Source organism: Strongyloides ratti (assembly GCF_001040885.1).
Source record: "Strongyloides ratti genome assembly S_ratti_ED321, chromosome : 1".
Lineage (NCBI taxonomy): Eukaryota > Metazoa > Nematoda > Chromadorea > Rhabditida > Strongyloididae > Strongyloides > Strongyloides ratti.
This window is the reverse complement of record NC_037307.1, coordinates 7,638,315-7,658,179: the sequence shown is the minus strand read 5'-3', so window position 1 is coordinate 7,658,179 and position 19,865 is coordinate 7,638,315. Positions and strand designations below refer to the sequence as shown.

At 20.9% G+C, this 19,865-nt stretch overlaps 11 protein-coding genes across 11 annotated transcripts; 7 read left to right on the top strand and 4 right to left on the bottom strand.

The window, feature by feature from the left end:
• Window positions 1-1,550: 1,550 nt before the first annotated feature.
• Window positions 1,551-2,539, top strand: SRAE_1000237100 (Small GTPase superfamily and Small GTPase superfamily, Ras type and P-loop containing nucleoside triphosphate hydrolase domain-containing protein; the record flags this gene model as incomplete). Its single annotated transcript, XM_024649439.1, has 3 exons — window positions 1,551-1,688; window positions 1,740-2,003; window positions 2,048-2,539. 3 exons carry the CDS (start codon window positions 1,551-1,553, stop codon window positions 2,537-2,539), a joined length of 894 nt encoding a protein of 297 aa, XP_024503317.1.
• A 1,256-nt stretch (window positions 2,540-3,795) lies between these two features.
• SRAE_1000237000 (Hypothetical protein) lies at window positions 3,796-4,634 on the top strand (the record flags this gene model as incomplete). Its single annotated transcript, XM_024649438.1, has 4 exons — window positions 3,796-3,828; window positions 3,885-4,163; window positions 4,212-4,468; window positions 4,583-4,634. The coding sequence occupies 4 exons, from the start codon at window positions 3,796-3,798 to the stop codon at window positions 4,632-4,634; spliced, it is 621 nt and encodes a 206-aa protein (XP_024503316.1).
• Window positions 4,635-7,612: 2,978 nt separating this feature from the next.
• SRAE_1000236900 (Hypothetical protein) lies at window positions 7,613-8,091 on the bottom strand (the record flags this gene model as incomplete). Its single annotated transcript, XM_024649437.1, has 2 exons — window positions 7,613-7,964; window positions 8,057-8,091. 2 exons carry the CDS (start codon window positions 8,089-8,091, stop codon window positions 7,613-7,615), a joined length of 387 nt encoding a protein of 128 aa, XP_024503315.1.
• A 615-nt stretch (window positions 8,092-8,706) lies between these two features.
• Window positions 8,707-9,633, top strand: SRAE_1000236800 (Clc protein-like family-containing protein; the record flags this gene model as incomplete). Its single annotated transcript, XM_024649436.1, has 2 exons — window positions 8,707-8,876; window positions 8,964-9,633. 2 exons carry the CDS (start codon window positions 8,707-8,709, stop codon window positions 9,631-9,633), a joined length of 840 nt encoding a protein of 279 aa, XP_024503314.1.
• Window positions 9,634-10,777: 1,144 nt separating this feature from the next.
• Window positions 10,778-11,846, top strand: SRAE_1000236700 (Clc protein-like family-containing protein; the record flags this gene model as incomplete). Its single annotated transcript, XM_024649435.1, has 4 exons — window positions 10,778-11,213; window positions 11,254-11,345; window positions 11,401-11,634; window positions 11,685-11,846. 4 exons carry the CDS (start codon window positions 10,778-10,780, stop codon window positions 11,844-11,846), a joined length of 924 nt encoding a protein of 307 aa, XP_024503313.1.
• A 659-nt stretch (window positions 11,847-12,505) lies between these two features.
• SRAE_1000236600 (Hypothetical protein) lies at window positions 12,506-13,039 on the top strand (the record flags this gene model as incomplete). Its single annotated transcript, XM_024649434.1, has 2 exons — window positions 12,506-12,654; window positions 12,697-13,039. 2 exons carry the CDS (start codon window positions 12,506-12,508, stop codon window positions 13,037-13,039), a joined length of 492 nt encoding a protein of 163 aa, XP_024503312.1.
• A 90-nt stretch (window positions 13,040-13,129) lies between these two features.
• Window positions 13,130-13,994, top strand: SRAE_1000236500 (Hypothetical protein; the record flags this gene model as incomplete). The annotated part of the gene is made up of 2 exons (XM_024649433.1): window positions 13,130-13,275; window positions 13,319-13,994. The coding sequence occupies 2 exons, from the start codon at window positions 13,130-13,132 to the stop codon at window positions 13,992-13,994; spliced, it is 822 nt and encodes a 273-aa protein (XP_024503311.1).
• A 160-nt stretch (window positions 13,995-14,154) lies between these two features.
• On the bottom strand, window positions 14,155-14,976 carry SRAE_1000236400 (7TM GPCR, serpentine receptor class g (Srg) family-containing protein; the record flags this gene model as incomplete). The annotated part of the gene is made up of 2 exons (XM_024649432.1): window positions 14,155-14,742; window positions 14,809-14,976. The coding sequence occupies 2 exons, from the start codon at window positions 14,974-14,976 to the stop codon at window positions 14,155-14,157; spliced, it is 756 nt and encodes a 251-aa protein (XP_024503310.1).
• A 530-nt stretch (window positions 14,977-15,506) lies between these two features.
• Window positions 15,507-16,813, bottom strand: SRAE_1000236300 (S-adenosylmethionine synthase; the record flags this gene model as incomplete). Its single annotated transcript, XM_024649431.1, has 3 exons — window positions 15,507-16,555; window positions 16,604-16,735; window positions 16,789-16,813. 3 exons carry the CDS (start codon window positions 16,811-16,813, stop codon window positions 15,507-15,509), a joined length of 1,206 nt encoding a protein of 401 aa, XP_024503309.1.
• Window positions 16,814-17,820: 1,007 nt separating this feature from the next.
• Window positions 17,821-18,531, bottom strand: SRAE_1000236250 (Hypothetical protein; the record flags this gene model as incomplete). Its single annotated transcript, XM_024649430.1, has 2 exons — window positions 17,821-18,146; window positions 18,285-18,531. The coding sequence occupies 2 exons, from the start codon at window positions 18,529-18,531 to the stop codon at window positions 17,821-17,823; spliced, it is 573 nt and encodes a 190-aa protein (XP_024503308.1).
• Window positions 18,532-18,974: 443 nt separating this feature from the next.
• On the top strand, window positions 18,975-19,536 carry SRAE_1000236200 (Hypothetical protein; the record flags this gene model as incomplete). The annotated part of the gene is made up of 2 exons (XM_024649428.1): window positions 18,975-19,244; window positions 19,354-19,536. 2 exons carry the CDS (start codon window positions 18,975-18,977, stop codon window positions 19,534-19,536), a joined length of 453 nt encoding a protein of 150 aa, XP_024503307.1.
• Window positions 19,537-19,865: the final 329 nt, after the last annotated feature.

Genomic DNA, 19,865 nt, shown 5'->3' with positions numbered 1-19,865 from the left:
ATTATAATATTTTTATTAATAAGTATATCTATATAATATAAAAATTTTTAAAATACTTTTATACAGGATTAATTTATTAACGCTTATTTAAACTTCTATTTTTAATATTAATATTAATATAAAAATAATATTTTTATAATATGATACAAATATATTATTTTATCAACAAAAAAAAAAAGTATACATCAATTTAAATATCGCATAAAATTAAAACACTTTATGCACAAAATAACAAATATCTTTACTTAGGTATATTTAAATTGTAGTAAGCATTATATATTATTATGTGTAACTCTTATATTATAATTTAATTAATAATTAACTTTAAAATTCTATATTAAAATATCTTTAGTCTATATATTTTCTATTAAAAAAAAGTTATGAATATATTTAGAAAAATTGAGTCTACTTTAAAAGTCTTATCAAAAAATTATTTAAATGACAATTAAGAACTTTGTTGATTAATTTTAACGTGAATAGATAAATGTGTTAAAGTTTTATCATTAGAAATATTAAGAAATATAAATTTTTTATCACTTTTTTTTTAACTTAAGATTTTGTATATACATTTATACATTTATTAATATACATATATATATATTTCTCCAGTTCAAATTATTATATTTGTTTAAATATAATTATGAAAAAAAAAAGTTAATTTAAAAATGAAAATTCTCCAACTTAACGTTGTCTTTCAAATAAAAATCTTTTTTTTTTCCACTGGATTATATTATTTCCCACACATTTTTAACCTCTTCTTCAAATAAAAAAGCACCTGTATTCTTATAATAGAAAAAACTTTAGTATAATTTAAACAGATTTTTAATATTCCTTTTTTTTTAAATAAAAAGATAAATTAAATTTAATGAAAAATCTCCTCAACAATTATTTATATTTCCGTATACAAATAAATTTTTCTTTTAAAATATTGCGTTATCAGACTTTGAACATAAGTAAATACAAATTTTAAGTGATTAATAACTACAAAAAAAGGAAAATTTTTATATTTCATCCTATTCTTGAATATATATAGATTTTAGTAACGATATTTAAACAGTATGGATTTTAAATATTGTGGTTGTTTAATACTTAAATATGAAATGATACCATTAGAATATTATAAAGTTTTTTTTATTACTCATGTTGATCACTAGACTACACATATCTATTTGTATTTATATGTATAAAATATAATGTGTGAATAAATTTGTCGTATGATATCTAACATATTGTTAACTATATTTTTATTGTTTTTTTTTAGTTAAAAAGCCTGTTCTTAAAAGTAGCAATACTAATAGTCATTGATAAATAATTTTTTAGCACGGTAACCATTAAAATTAAATATATTACTCTTTATATTTTTTTACAATCTAACTGTTTTATCTAAAAATTGTTTATTGACAAAATTATACATGAAAAATTATTAATAATAGGATTTTGTTATCCATTAAAATATAATTTAATTTTTAGAATTAACTATTAATTATCAAAAAAAAAATTAATATCTTTGTAATATTTTGATACTTAAAATGACAATAAATAATAAAATTATGGCTGAAAAAACTATTACTCAAGTATCAGATTTTTTAGATCCAGAAATTGAAAGTATTGAAGAAAAAGTTATTAAAAAAAAGACTTTACCTGAATATAAGATAGCATTTATTGGTGATCATAGTAAAAATGTATTTGTAAGTATTAATTTAATGAATCCTAATAAAAATAATCATTTTTTTTTTCAGCTTCAAAAATTAAAAGAAACATGTATTAAATATGAGAAGCATGTTAAATATCAAGATATTCATTATTTTAACTTTTTAGTAGATAATTCAGAAATTGTTTTAGAAATATTTGAACTTGGAACAGAACATACAGGGGCTCGTGAAATGGCAATAAGAAAAGCTGAGGGTATTATATTATTTTATACTTCAGTATTGATGGAAGGATACCATCAATTAGTTAATTGTGTTGATGATTTTAAAAGAAGAAAAAAAGATAAAAAATTTGTATGTTTATTTTTATTATATAATATATATTTTTATTTATTTAGACACCAATATATTTGATCAGTAATGAAGATCCATCACTAATAGATGACATCAACGAATCCTCTGATCAAATTTCCTCCATATCTGAAGGTTACGAATCTGAATCACCTACTCAAAGTTACCGGGTATCAAGACGTAATTCTATGGAAAAAATTAAACAGATTTCAGAAGATTTATTAATGACAAAAATAACACCACAACAGGGAGAAAACTTGGCAAAGGCAATCTCACCTGATTGTCATTATATTAGTATAAATTTTAAAAATTATAATAATATTGATGAGTTTGTCACAGAAATTGTCAATAAAATAAATATCTCAGCACCAGAAAAAATGAAAATTTGGGAAAAAACTAAAGAAACAAGAAAAGTCTCCACAAGTAAAATAGATAAAAAAATTAAAAGTGAAAAAAGTTCACGTAATAACAGTGAAAAAATAAAAAGTATTCATAAAATTAAAGGTAATAACTCTTCTGCTGTCTGTAACATTCAATGAATGTATTATAAAAAAAAAATTAATAATTGTATAAATTTTTATATAAAATAAATAAAAGTTAAAATTCTTTTTTTTTAATTTGTAAATATTTAAATTTTTTATATTTTCCTAATAAATATAGAAAAGAAAGAAAAAAAAAACAACATTGTTAATGGTTTTATTTATTGTTAAGATTTGTTTTTTTTTATTAATAAATTTTTTTGTAAAAAAAAAATTATATATAATAAATTTTATTATAATAATAACCCTTTCTTTTATAATTTACTTTATATTTTATAAATTAAATAATATTTCTCTATTCAATATTTCCGGTTCTATCAAAAATATTTTACTGTTTATCTACCTAACAATGATGATCCTTATTGAAAAGTATAAATGATGCATGAATTAAGTTTAATATACTATATATGCAATTCATAATATATTATTTTTGCTAATCGTAATCGTATGACGGTACAACATAAATAATAGTATTGGCCTTCATTATTAATCCGGATATGTTATGCTTTTTGATATTGCAATAAAATAAGTTATTACTCACCTATTTATTTTATATAAAAATTTTTAATATAAAGTCTTTATGAAAGTCCATGGAAAACAGATTTAGGCTTATATGGACAACTAGATCAAAAAAAAAATACTACATTTAAAGATTAAGTTTACAAACTTTTGCTAGATAAAGTTAATAAAAAGAGGGAGTAGTTTAGTTTTATAGTAAACTTCAAATTAACTGCCCATAATAAAACTTGATATGTAAATGAAATCTGTTTATCATAATTATATGCATAAGGTAACAAATACAGGCAGTTCTGTTTAGATTTTATCACTTAATATAGATAATTTAATGATGACTATATCACTTTCATTTATATTATTCCCTCATATATAACTCATTTTGTAATGATTTATTTAATTATTTATAATATTTATATTCTTTACTTTAATAATAATAATATAAAATATTTTATAATAAATATATATATATATATAGGAAGAATACTTTAAAATTTATTCAAGAAGTCATATAAAAAGTGAGGTATTAATAAACAATTATTCTGAGTCATACAACAATTCAATTAATGATATGATTTTGTTACCATTTAAATATCAAGTATTCTTAATGATTACGTTAAGATATTTGTACACAAATATTACATTGTTTACGAGTTCTTTTATATTTATTAAATTTAAAAATATATTTATATATATATATATATTTGTAGATTTTTAGAATGGGCTCTAGTCACGTATTATCCATGATTTCTTTTGCTATCAGAGCATTTGTTTTGGTATGTTTAAATATTTGCTTTATTATGTATTATTATTTTTTTTTAATTTTTATTAGATTCTTGGAATCGTAACAATGATTCTTATTATGACAGCACCTGGTGTATGTTTTTGGAGAACTATAAATGGACAATCAGCATCACAAGAAATTTGCCCCAGTAACAATGCCCTATTTCCAATGAATATTGATAGATGGAATAGTGCTTTACATTTTCAATTTAAAGGACAAAATGTTTGGGGACAATTAGCTATATTAATATTAGGTATTGTATTTGCCTTACCACCACTTGTTTTTTCATGTTTATACATAACATCAGGAAGAAATTTTTTGATACCAGTAAGTTAACTTGATACAGACATACTTTATATTATTTTTTTTTTATAGCAAATAGCACTTTTAGGTTTTTGTATGATAGCATTTGTGGTGTTAGGTGCTGTAGAAACATGGTATGCAACAGGTTTTGATCACATGGGACCATTCATCCGCCAAATCGGAAATGGAATATTTTCTGGATGTGCTGGTATTGCTGGTTGTGAGACGGCATTCGTTGTCAAAGGTTGGGCTGCAGCAGCAGCATTCTTATTCTTATCAGCATTTTTATATTTAATTGATGGAGTAATACTTTTCCTCAGAAAAGACAAGTTAAATAAGTTCCAATTTCCTTGCACTGCTTAAGCTTCTTATTTTTTTACACTAATGCTAAAGTTTGTTTTTTTGCATTTGCTATTTTTTATTCAAATAATAACAAATTTTAGCTCAGATAGCCGTGTAATTTTACAAAGATCAACAACTAATGGTCACTACTGATAGTTTCAATGGAAAAGATATATAGTGAAAAATATAATATTATTAAATATAAACATTCCTTCCGTATTATTCAATAACTAAATATTGAATTATAATTATCTGTAAACTCATCATTTTTTTTTTGTAAATAGAATATTGAAAATTATAACATTTATATAAATTTTTATTTTGTACTTGAAAATAATTTTATTTTAAGTTTTATTACAATATGGTTGAAAATAAACCTGAATATAATTATAAATTTTTATGTAATTATATATTTTAAAAATATGACTTACATAAATATTAAAGAATAATAGGAAAAAAAATAGGTGTTGTAAAGTTTTTTTGGTTTAATAATTTTGTTTAATTGTAAATTAAGATAAAAAAATGTTTACAAATGATGTATTAACTACAGTACTGTAAGTGTAATTTTTTATAACATTTTGAAAAAAAAAATTTGATTTACAAAGAATCTTCATATGTGTTGTGAAAGAAGAGTTGAAATTTTATTTGTCTACTAAGTTTACCTTTTACAATCATATGTATTTTTGGGATTTTGTTAATTTAAATATCAACTACTCAATTCTGTTTACCCTTCTTTAGAACACCATTGAACAAAAATTGTTTTTTTAAATAATCGATAAAATAAAATGATATCATTATTATTAGATTAATCATTTTTGAAAAACACCAATTATTTTATTTTTAAAAAGTAGTCTACTTCCAATCAAAGAAAAAATTTAATTTAAAAAAAATTTTAAATATTCAAAAAATTTTTTCTAGACTTTTTATATCAAAACTTTAAAAACACTATCCAATCATTTGCATTTTAAATTATTTATTTAACATTTTACTTATAATAACAAGAAAAACAAATTTAGATTTTGAGATTTTAAAAATTATTCTTGATAAAAATTAAAAAGTATTACAAAGAAAAATGTTAAAAATGTTTAAATTTTTTATTTAATAATTTAATTAAATAACTACTAAAGTTATAAATTAAAAAATGTTATATTGTATGGATAATTTTAATAAAAACCATTTTTGGATTGAAGTTTTAAACAAAATATAATTAATAAAAGTCATATGGCAATAAAGTTGTTTCGTTTTTTGTTCTTTGATAACAAAATTTACTCCTACACAATTAGTGTTTCTCAAAAAAAGAGAAGTCATCATAATTGCATCATAAATTTAGTATAGATATAATAATATTATATTTTTAAAATATCCAAAAAGTTATAAGTGTAAATTTTTTAAATACCTCTTAAACATCAAAAAGTTGACAATAAAAGCACAAGAAGTTGAAGGTGTGATTGGAAACATTAAAAGTGATGAAATTTTAAACCAAATATTTGTGCCTTCAAAACAAAGGCTAAAAAACATAACATATATATATAATATATGTGTAAAATTCAAAATTGTAAATTTATATATAAAAAAAATTAATTATTTCCTTTGGCAAATATTTTTCCATATTTAAAATAATCTTTTTTTTTTTTAAATTCACAATAGATTTAAATAATAAATAGTGAAAGATTTACCATATCATTTTTACACATTATTAAAAAATTCTGAATCTTAAATCTTAAATTTATCAAGTAAAGTAATTTTTTTCTTTATTTTTAGAAACATTAAAGTTTTATAAATTATGAATTAATTTATTAATATATGTTATTGAGTTAAATTAACAATTAATTGGATAATTTAATATAAAATTAAATTTTGTTTATTATTAAATAATACTTGCTAAAATTAGCCAATTTTATAACAATATATATAACCTTAATTTTGACAATTTTTAAAGAAAAATTATCTATGTTGCAAAAAAAATTTTGTTTTATTATCTATGATATATAATAATTATTATTCTACTCCAAAAATATTAATTTATCTTAACAATGATAAGAATGTATATCTCAAATTTCAACTAATGATTCAAGCCTAGAAACTAAATACTTAAGAATATACATATATTTAACAAAAATTTTAAAAATTACAATATATCTTTTTTTTGTCTATTTTTAAAAGTGTCATTATTAATTAACTAATCTATCAGAAAATTTTAAATATTTTTTAATAAATAATAACTTCAATTACGTCAATTGAATATTTCAAAACCTCAATTATATATACTGTTAATTTTTTTAAAAATTTATAAAGGTTTAGTTAGCTTAATGAATAAATATACAAAATATCTTTATTCTTTTATATTTTTATGTAGATTATCTTACCTCATTTTATAAAGTGTTCCCTGACTTTTTTTTTTTTGAAATTTATTTTTAACATTTTAATTAATTTTGATATAAAAAAAATGTTTTCTAAATTTTATTATTGTATAAACAAAAAAAATATATATATATATAACTTAAAAGAAATATTTACAGAATTTATTGGTCCCATAATCATAGATGTTATCTATAGTATTATACTAAAAAATTTTGTTTTTATATAAATTTTTACCATTTGCCGAATTTAATTTTTCAAAAAATAAAAATTTTTTACCATTTTTTCTTCCTTATCATAAATTAGTATCTTAAAAATTTTTTATTTCAGAAGAAAAAAAAAAGATGAAATCAAATAAATTAAATTTTATTATTCTCCTAATATTTTCTTTAAACTTTATTCTTTTTAATATTGTCTGGTCACAGGACAACATCAGTGAAAATAGAAATACTTTAAATGAGGAGATAAATGAGATAGGTAAAATTATTTCATTAAAAAATTTAAAAGATCTTTATCCAAATTTGTATCAACAATTTTCTAATAGAAAATATTATTCAAGAAATAATAATAATTACAAGAATAGATTCAAGCTATTTATATAAATTTTTATTAATGATTAAAGTTTCTTTTTTCATATTAATTTTATAAAAAGATATATAACATTATTTACCAATATTATTTTACACCTTCTGATATTATGGTTTCTTTTTTTTTTATTTTGTAATAGTTATTGATATAAAAAATTGTGAAATTGGTTTTTTTTTTTAATATCTTTAACCTCTGTAATAGCCTCCCCTTGATCTGTAAGGCATTTGTTCAGGATTAATGTATCCATTATTTGGTGGTAAATATGAATTACCACCAACATCTATTGGTGGTTGAGGATTGAATTGTTGGTCTGATGGAATTGGAGGAGAATTAAATGGTCCTTCTGATGGTACTGGAGGTTGGTTAAATGTTCCATAACTTGATTGAACAGGTGGTTCATTATATTTTGATGGGAATTGTGGTGGTATTTCTGGTGGCATATTATTATATGGTTTTCTATAACCTCCATATTGTGGAGGAGCTTCAAAATTTGGTTGTGGTTCAATTTCCATTGGTCTTTGATATCCTCCTGCACTACTATAAAAAATAAAGTACCATTATTTTAATGAATATTCATATATATATATATATATATATATACATATTTATATATATATGTATAAACATACCAAGTAGTAGTTACTGCCACTAAGACTATTATCATACAATTTACATTGATAAACATTTTATAAATTTTTTTTTGTTAGAATTTAGATATATTATAATAATTATATTTTAATAAAAGTATTATTTTATAATTAAAATAAGACTAATCATTTTATAATATTTCTTCGTTCTATTTATATTAAAAAAATTATATATATATATAATTTACCCAATTCATTAATTTAACAAAGTATTAAATATTTGTTAAATTAAAAAAATTTTTTTTCTTCTATAATGTGTAATATTACATTAACGATATATTATTTTTTTTCCTGTATATAAATGATTACTCATTACAATTTCTTGTTCTAAAAACATTTTCAATCAATTTTAGAAAAGATAAAAATTTTTATTAAGGTGAAGAAAATCTTTATGTCAAGGTCATTAGTGAATTTTTATTAAATGTATGTTTAAATCAAAAGAGTACCTCAAAGAGTAATTCATCTATAAAAAGTGGGTTTATACATAGTTGATGTAATTGTGTTATTATTACTATATAATATATATTCGGCATGTGTGCCATATGACTTTGTGCTATTATATTACAAAAACTTTTTCTTATTAATAAAGTTTATTTTCTAAAAAAAAAAAATTAAATTATTTTGATTTAATAATGAGTAAAAATAGTATTTCTTGTACATTATTGGTACCAGCAGTTATTATAGCAATTATTGGTTTAATATTATGTTTTATTGGTATTGCTACACCATCCTGGCAAGTTGTTTATGCTAGAGAACTTCAACAACTTATACAAAGTGGTTTATGGATTAATTGTCAAACAAGGTATGTAAAAAAAAATTTTTTTATTTATTTTTTATTTAATAATATATATTTTTTTATGATATAATAAATAAATAAATTTTTTTTTAGACCATCTGGTATGTATACATGTACTTATACATTTTCTGAGACAGATTATAACTTTTATACATCAACAGAATTGGTAAATTTTCGAACACCACCATTTTATTCATGGCAAAGAAAATTATTATATTCTATTTTATGTGGACAATTAATAGGTATCATTGGATTATTTACATTTTGTTCATCATTTTATCAACCAATTGCTAAAAAATGTGCTTTATTTTATACAATAACTATTGGAATAACATCAATAATACATATAATAACATCTATTATATTTACAATATTTGCTCATATGGTTGAATATAGATTTTTTCATGTTAGTGTGTCTGGAATTTATGAAAAACATAAAGGTTATTCTTTTTATGTACATTTAATTGGTGGGATATTATTATTTTTATCATTTATAATATCAATAATTCATGTAATAATTCAATTTAAGAACAAACATATTGAAAGAGTTGATGATTATGATAGAAATTTTAATGGATATAATAAAAATATATTTAATGAATTTCAATATTATAATAATCCACGGGAAAATATTTTACAACAACCACCTCAACGTTATCATGGGTATGCTGATAGTTTTACAGGGTCAGGATCATGGCATGGAAGTCAAGATTTTCGTATGCAAGAGTATGATCAAGTGCCTCGTTTTAATTATAGATATTAATTTATTAATATTATCATATAATCATCTACCTAGTATTTAATTTTAAATGTTTCTGTATAAAAAAAAGTTCTTAGTTTTAATTAGATTAACTCTTATAATAAATGTATAATTAAACTTCATATATAATTTTTATTTTATAATATAAATGACATTATGGATCTTTTAATATTACATAATTTTTAAATCAGATTATTATCATATTAAATTTCTTCTATATATAAAGGAAGAAAATAACAAAAATAAAATATAGTTGAATATAATATAATACTATCATAATATTTCATAATACTATTATATATATATATATATAAATTATATTTTAAATAACATAAATATTTTACCTTTTTAATTGTTTCATATAGCCCTTTTGCATTGACCCAAATCCATTTTAAAATTTACATTTTTCCCATTAATAACAATAGAAAGATAGTAAAACTATTGTTCTAAAACTTTTGTTTTGATTATCTATATTATCATAAGATGAGGAAATTTTCTTTCTAAAAATGTAAAACATTTTAGATTAATATAATAATTTTCTAATTATTAAATTTTATTTATTTTAATAAATACTAAAGTTAAACTATTCATTAATTTTTCACAATATAAATAATAAATTAACTATAACAATTATACCTACATAATATTACTTTTTACCGAAACACATCTTATTTTATTTATATAAAATATTACTCAAAGTCACTCCATCTATCCATAAATTGATTTTTATTTATCTTCATCACATGTACAATTTCATAAAATCAAGATAAAAAGTGGTTTGAGAGTGACAAATACAATTGGTAAAATTTAAAGGCTTGTTAACCTTCAAGTTGTAAGAAAACATGTAAATTTTTTTTTTTTAAATAGAAGGTTATACCTTAAATAAAATATTATTCTATAGTTTTAATACTTTTATTTTACTACTTATAACAACTTCTCTTTTTTTTTTCTTTTAATATAAAAAGTTGATTAATAAATATATATTTTTAAAATAATTTTTGTAAACATTAAATAATTTTCTTATTAAACATTTGATGTTTAAAATAATGGAACATTAATTTTAAAAAAAAAAAATTGACAATTTAGTGTTACTTTTAATTTATTATTTAATTTTTTTTATTACACTTTTATCAAACTATTTTTAGAGATGAATTTTTCAACACGGTTAGAAAAAACTGAACTTGTTACATTTGTAACAATTGCCTTGGCTAATTTTTTAATTTTTATTGGTCTCATAACTCCTAATTGGCAGGTCGCAGAGGATACTGATGTCCATCGAACAGTTAGTTCCGGTTTATGGTTATATTGTCCTGGGGCTGGGCAATGTTGGTATATTTTTAGTGATGATGTAGTGAATTACTATGAAAAAGTTGATGTTTGTAGATTTTTATTAATTGGTGATTGTAGAAAAAAACTATTACGAACACCATACTTTTTTGGGTGGCATTATGCTGTCCTGACACTAGTAATAATTGCTTTAATCTTATCTGATGCCTCACTTGTTGGTGTTGCTTTGGCTTATTTTAAGCCAAAATTTAGAAAAATTGGAACAATTATCCTTGATTCAGCTATTTGTTTATCTTGTAAGAATATATTTAGTAATAATTTTTTTTATCAGCTTAGGTCTTGTACTTGGAATAGGATTAGCGGTATTTGTAATTAATGCAGAAATGTTAGAAAGTAGATATTTAATAGGAGTTCAAAATACATTTGAGGTACTTTAATTCTACCATTATATTTTTTATAAAACTTTTAAAATATTTTATTTAGAAATCATATGGTTATTCTTTTTATCTTGCCTCATTTGGTTTATTTATAATGGTGATAGGTTTATTTGGTGCAATAATGTGTACAACACTAGTATTCTTTTCTGAAGATGGTAATATTTCAAATGTTCCTGGATATAATGAAAATGATTCTAAGATTAAATTAAGAAATACAGGATCAGTAAATAGATATACAGGGCATCCACCATCACCTGTATCAAATTATCAAGCAATGAGAGTAAATGACTCTGTTGATTCTTCTAATTCTTTATCTGTAAATTCTTTTAGGAAATCACCCCTTTTTCATACAACGGAAGTATGACAACGGATAACTTTAATGATAATGATTTTAGTGAAGGGACTTTAACGGGCTCCGTACAATTAGAAAATTTTTCTATAGGTCTAAGACATACAGGAGAAAACACATCAAGAACCTATTTTAGCTATTAATAATTTTTTCTTTTATTATAACTTTTTTTTGTATATTGTAATAATTAATTGTACATATTTTTATATTTATAAAAAATAATTTTAAATCATCTCAATTTGTCAAAATATTTGTGATAAAAATATTAATTAAAGAAAGTTATTTTGATTAATGAAAAAAAAAACTTTTTAATCATATGTATTATTGTCATTTTTTTACTATTACTTTTTAAATAACTAAAATTTATGAAATTATATAATATTAATAGGTAATAAATTGAATCATAAATTATGACAAAAAAATTTTTTATACTTATTACATCTCATGAAATGTATTGAGCTAAAAAAAAACTAAATCTTTTACATTTTGAAACAGGTTTTTGGCAAGTTTCACAAAAATGAATTGAAGATGTCTAAAACAATATATACCAATTATTTACCTTAAAATGCCCTAAACCATTTTTTTTTATTTAAAAAATATCTTTCAAAATAATATTCTTTACAGAGATATATTTTTCATGAAAATCTATCAATGTCTTCACTTCTATGTGATACAAATTAGATGTTCTTTATACTAGTATCTTTTTTCCAACAAAAATTAAAAAGTTTTGGGTAAATGATAAAAAATTTGTTGATAATTTTTGGAATTTTATAATAAAATTTATTTTGATTTGAGGGATTCCATGTTGGATATTCCTAGTTCTGAAGTGAAATTAAATAATAATAATGATTTTTATAAAATTGAATTTCTATCAAAAAAGTTACATTGCGCAATGAAATGGTCAGGTTCTCAAGTGATAAATGTTAAAAAATTTAAATTTTGGCTTATGCGGTAATTTTAAAATATTTTTCATCTGTTTAATTTATCTTTTAGTTATAAAAAAGAGTTATCCTTGGAGGAGAATGACATAAATTGTATAGTTTTAGAGGATACACCATATGGGTGGTCAGGTATTACCAATTATTGTGTTGAACAATTATTTTTTTTTCCTTATGGAAAACAAATTGAAAAAGATGATGTCTTGTTTTATGAACAGTTTGTTGTCCTTCGAAAGGTTACAATTTTTGACTATAAATTTAATTCTGACTCTTGTACAGCAGCAATAGATAAAAGTGAGGCTAAAAGTATTGTAAAAATTGGTGTTGATAGATATAACAAAACTTTTAGACCTGAGATTTTAATGATTCAGAAAATTTATTATTCTGATATTTTTTAGTTTTGTTTTTAAACTTTATTTTAAATAATATTTCTATTTATGAATATATTTTTAGTTGTATAATTATTTGTAATAAAAATAACTTTTAGAATGGAAAAAGTAAATTTAGAGAAGAATTCTAAATCAATTAAGAATGACAGGGAATCTGAACAATTTGTTGATGTAATGTATGCTGTACTAAAATATTGTGGCTATCATATTGTTGATATCAATAAATTTGATTTTTATATAACAAAGTAAGGTTTAATTTTTTTATTGTATTATACAAAAACATTTTAGAACTAAAATTAATGATTCAACAAGTTTAATTGGAGTACGTTTTTGTTCAATTCTTGAACAATTACTGTCTATGGTTTCTGGGGTTGATAATTTAAGGTGGAATACGATTTCAAAAATTATGACTGATCGGGGATTTCTTTTTCCAGTACCTATGAAAAATATATATACAACTTTTGATGGTGATGTAATGTATCAAAGATATTACGTTGTGGTAAATAAAGTTAGTATTTTTGATAATATATTTGATAAAAATAAATGTGTGGCTCATTCAGATAAATGTACAGTTAGAGAATTAGGAAGAAAATTTGTTTCTACCTATCAAACTGCTTCAAATGAAAAGATATATTTATATGATGGTGTAAAATTAAAAAAACAAAGATTTAATGAAAAAAAAGATTTTCCTAAAAATAAAATTTATGAACAATTAGTTGAGAATAATGTTAGATATAGTGATATTGCTATTTTAACAAAGTATGCAAAACACTTTTCAAGTTATCCTTTGGAGGAACAATGTATCAAAACTAAACAAAAATTAGATGAAATGTGGAATATTACTGAAACAAATTTTAATCATAGTATTACATGTATTGATAAAATTAAAATTTTTACTAAAAATGAAGACATCTGTACATATGATAATATTTTAAATGCTATTAATGATATTGGTGGTTATTAATTTTATTTATAAACTTATAAATATATACTTATTAAATAATTTGTTTTTTTTTTTTTCAAACTTAATGTAAAATATATAGACAGTAGACATTTTTTTTAACAACTTAAAATTTAAATATAATATTATACAAAATAAATAATCAAATTTTATAAAAAAAATATTATTTACTATGACTTCTAATATTGATTGTTGATACTGTACTTTTTTTAACAGCAACAAAATTAAATAATTTATCTCTTAAAACTTTACTCATTACAATTAATCCACACAATGTACCAAACATCTGTAAAGTAACAAGTTTAATACCAATTCCTACCAAGTAGGTACTAATTGTTTCATCTTCATCATTAATATATAACATAATAAGATTGTTTTGAATAATAAAACATATTTGAAATAAATAAGTTATTAATGTAAAAATTATAAGTTTATGTTCTTGTTTATTATTAGTTGTTGACGCATTTGACTTTTTATTAAATTTAATATACACTAACTTGAGTGACGTTATAATATTTAATAGAAGTTGAATTGTTCCCATAATTAATAAATATAAATATAAACTTTTACTTACAGAAGGACCTTTATAAAATTCAGGTTTTTTATTTCCAATAATGAACATTTTGTGATCATCAGAAAAATATTTACCAACTGGAACTAATAAAATTGCAGATGGAATTAAAAACCATGTAAATGATAAGGGAAGTAAAATATAAAACGGTAGAAAAATTATTAAAAATTTCTTGTTATTCTAAAATATTATATTAATAAAAAAAAAATTTTTTTTTAAATATCTTTTGATAATTAAATAACATACATGGTAATCTTTGTAGGGAAAAATTATTGACACAAGACGATTGACACTGAGGACAAACGTTCCATAACTTGATTGAAAAATAAAAAAACGACATAAAAAATATACAGACATAAGGAGTCCATTATTGTATCCATGTGCAAGTGTTCCTGATAATGATGGATAAAACATAAAAAAATGTAGTATTAGTGTACTAAAATGATAAGGTATCTCACAAATAATATTTATTAGAATTATCATAAATATATTTGATTGAAAGGCACGTTCATTTTTTATATTTATTAAAATAGTATAAACTACATATATAGTAATAATATACAATAATATAGCAAGTATTACTAGTATAATAAGTTCAACTGTTGTACAGTATAATGTAAAAAATGGAATCGCTTCCTTAATTTTAAAATATATTGTATTATTATTATTTAGCATTGGTAGAAAAAAAAATTATTTAAAATAAAATATATATATATATAAATAATTATATTTATTGAAAAAAAAAGTATATTTATATATATGCATATATATAAGAAAACACATTTTATATTTAATTAAGAATTTTTAATTATTTTTACAGTCCAGTCAAAATTACATGAAAAATTTTTTGTACACTTTTTTAAAATAAAATAGAAAGCAGTTGATATTTTTTTTATAATCATAAATATTAACTAGTTTTAAATGTTTTTTTTTAGAAAAAAAAATTATTTATCCATTTTTCTAAGAAGCTCATCACGAATGACGAGTTTTTTTTGTTTTTCCCATGGAAAATTTTCATGACCAAAATGGCCATTTGTCGCAGTATTTTGATAAATTGCTCTTTTTAAATCAAGATTTTTTATCAACATACCAGGTCTAAGGTCAAAGTTATCATTTATAATTGTAAGTAATTCTTTTTCAGTAAAAGGAGAAGTTCCATAATCCATAACATTTATTGAAAGAGGATGTGATATTCCAATACCATATGATATTTGGACAAGGCAACGACTACATACTCCAGATTTTACTAATGATTTTGCCACCCAACGTGCACCATAAGCTCCGGAACGATCTACTTTTGTGGGATCTTTACCTGAAAATGCTCCACCACCATGAGCTCCCCATCCACCATATGTATCAACGATAATTTTTCTACCAGTAAGACCGGTATCAACTAATGGTCCTCCTAAATGAAATGTACCACATGGATTTACATAAATAATAGTTTTGTCATCCATTAAATGTGATGGAATGATTTTATATATAATTTCTTGTTTTATTATTTCTTTCATTTTTTCAAAATCAATACTATCAGAATGTTGACAGGAAATTAATACAGTATGTACTCTAAGTGGAATACATTTACCATTCTCAACTTTATATTCAACAGTAACTTGAGATTTTGCATCAGGCCGTGCCCAAGGAAAACTTCCATCTTTTCGTTTTTCTTTAATTTTAATTAATAAATTTCTTGCAAGTAAAAGTGTTATTGGCATTCCTTCATGTGTCTCATTTGTTGCATAACCAAACATTAACCCTTGATCACCTGCACCAATATTTTCTTCTGAACGATTAATATGGACACCCAAGGCAATTTCTGGTGCCTGCTGTTCTAGAGCAATTTGAACTGAACACGTTTTATAGTCAAATCCTATATCCGAATGTGTATATCCAATTTCTTTAATAACATTGCGAATAATCTTGGGATAGTCTACTATAGCATTTGATGTTACCTCACCAGCAATTATAACTAGTCCTGTATTAGCAAGTGTTTCTAAAAAAACCATTAATTTTTATTAAAAAAATTAAAAGTGCAATTTACCAACTGCTACTTTAGCATCAGGATCTTGTGATAAATGAGCATCTAATATAGCATCAGAAATTTGATCACACATCTTATCTGGATGCCCATCAGAAACAGCCTCTGAGGTAAATAAATAAGTTTGTATTTGATCTAAAATGTTATTTAAAATTTTATCTATTAACAAAGTTTTATAAAAAAAATACCTTTTTTTGCCGTAATATCTGCCATTTTTTTTTACAATTAATATTATTTTTTCAATAAATATTCTTATAAAAATTTGAACCAATAAATTGAAAGAGGACTATTGATTGAATGGTAAATAGAATTAAGTTAAATAATAAAATTATATATTTTTAACTGCAATAAAGATGATATAACTTTAATAATCAATAATAAACTATACTTTTATATCAAATGCCAATAAGATGTAATAAAGTTTATTTGGTATCTTGGTACTAAAGCTTTTTTATTTTTGGAATTCAATCCCCTAGTTACGACAGCTTATTACTAAAAATGATTATATTATTGATGATTTTAAAAAATTTTTACACTCACTATTTTTTAACAAAATTTATCAATCATTAGTACACACTTTTTTTTATTATATTTTTTAATTTAAATTTATCAAATTGACGCATTTGATAAATATTTAAAAGATATATTTTATTTATAGAAAATCGATTACACATAAATTATTCGTTTTTTTTTTAATATATATAAATTCAACAATAACAAAAAAAAAGATCATTTATTATCATGTAGTACAAAAAGATAAATTAAAAATTTATCTATTTAATGTTGTTGTATTATATATATATAAGTAAATTACTCTAGTAAAACAATTATGAAAGAAAAAAAAAAGGTATCACATTAAATGGAAAAAAAAAATGTTTTTGCCTTAAGGGTATAATAAAAATTCTTTAACATTTTTTTTTTCCTTCATTTAACTAATACTAAACTATATTAATAATAGTAATAAAGTGATTCAAATAAATAATTTTCATACATTTTTATTTTAAAAACATAAAAATATATTAAAAAAAAGTATAGATAGGTATGTGAAATATTTAAATAAAACAAGAAAGTTTTTAATAAACTATAAATATTTATCTAAAATATATTTTAGAACAAATCAAACATTTATATTTTTACAATAACTAATAAATAATTTTTGTATATTATTACATATAATTGTAAAAAGATTTTAATAAAATTTTAGCATAAAAAAATATTATTTAATTATAATTAAAAGTATCACTTGAACTTATACCTATAGTACTACCATTTTCAGTAAATTTATAGTTAGAAGGTAACTGTGTACTATTTGTTGATGCTGGTGTAGGATAATTATCTTTACATTTAGATATTTTCTTTTTTTTAATACTACTTTTAACATTTTCTGTATCATTTTCAGTTGTCATAAGTTTGGACATAAATGTATTAATTGAAATTTTTTTAAATGAAGTTTTCAATATAAAAATCAATAAAAAAAGTTCAAAGGATATTGCTACCAACATTATTATATCACAAATTATGATTTCATCTAAATCATCCTTATTTTCTGATTTAAAAAAAAACATTAAAGTTAATAAGTTTAAAAAGCATACTATAATTACTACCATTGAAAAAATTGAAAGATTTCTATATATATTTTGATTTTTTATGCAAAAATATCCACATAATCCTATTAAAATAAAACTGATTCCTTCAAGTAAACCACAGTAAGGACTTAATTTTAATGTTATGGCAAATTTTATTATGTATCCAAAAATTATACAAATTCCAACTATCATATTGAGAGAAGTTACATTTTGAAATGAAGTATAATTAAATTCATAAAAAATTGAATCTTTTTCATAGGTATCTTCTTTTGTTTCTTTTTTGTCTCTAAAATTATTTAATAAATTTTCACAATATGTTACAATATTTTGCTTTTCAGTTGGCATGATAGCAGATAATATTCAAAAATTGTATTTATTATTGTATATTTTTTTTTATTAGTAAATTTATTTTAAAAAAATTATCTTATTAATAATTATATGTATATATATTTTTTATATAGTATTATTTTAAAATTAACAATATTATAATGAGTCAAAATTTAAATTTAATTAGATTTTAAGATAGGTAAATTAAATGTATATTTTTATTTTCGTGATGCAATCAAATTAAATCCTATTAAATAGATTAAGAACACTTATAATATATTGCTTACTCTCGATTTTCGTATCAAAAATGTTGTGATCACTTGTTACTTTATATACTTAAATTTATATTAAAATATGTCATAGTTGATGTATTTATTAAATATTTTATTATTACTATGAAAACTAATAATTTAATAATTTTTTTTTTAATTTTTATTAATATTAGAGAGACTAAAAATTTTATGATTGGAAAATGTATTGGACCAAAAAAAATTTTTGAAAAATATTTAACAAAGAATGAAAAAGTTGAATTAAAAGAGTTGGTTGAGGATAATTTTGATGGTTCAAATAAGGATTTTGTTTTATTTGAAGTTTTTAAATATCTTCAGAATCATTTAACTATCTTTCAATGGAATGACATTTGGCCAGAAATTGAATATTATTTGTCTCTAGATTTACCATGTAGCTCATACGCAACAATACTTCCACCAAACTACTATAAAGCGCTTCTGGTAAGTACAGCATATTTTTACTTATCAATCAAATAATAAAACGTTTTCGATACCTCAACACATTAATAGATTAATGTTTAACCTTATCAATATGTGATTTTATTTATAGAAAGCCGTTCGTAATGCGGGAAAAGCAGGTAGAAGCAAAAAAGAAATAAAAAGGCTTGTTGATGATTACTTAGATCGAATTTTAATGGATCCTCAGTTTCAAAAAGAAACAGCACATAGATTTGATTATTTAACTAAACAACAAGTGCTGATTAAATCATATAATATGCCATTTGATTATTGAATGTTAGTGTTAAATAAATTTTAAATAATTAATTAAATAATTTAATTTTAATAAAATTAACTAAAATACATCATCACTATTTATTATCAATAAAATATTTAACTTAATTATAATTCTTTTAAAATACAATTATAATAATTGTAAATTTTATTACATTAACATTAATATATTAATGTTATATAATAGCAATTAGATTTATATAGATTAACTTGTTTCAATTATTTATGACATAAGTTTTTATTTTTCAAAAAAAATTTTTTACAAAGTTTTTATTTTGATAGATGTACACATTCAATTATTTACCAAAAATAAACATGTAATAATTATTC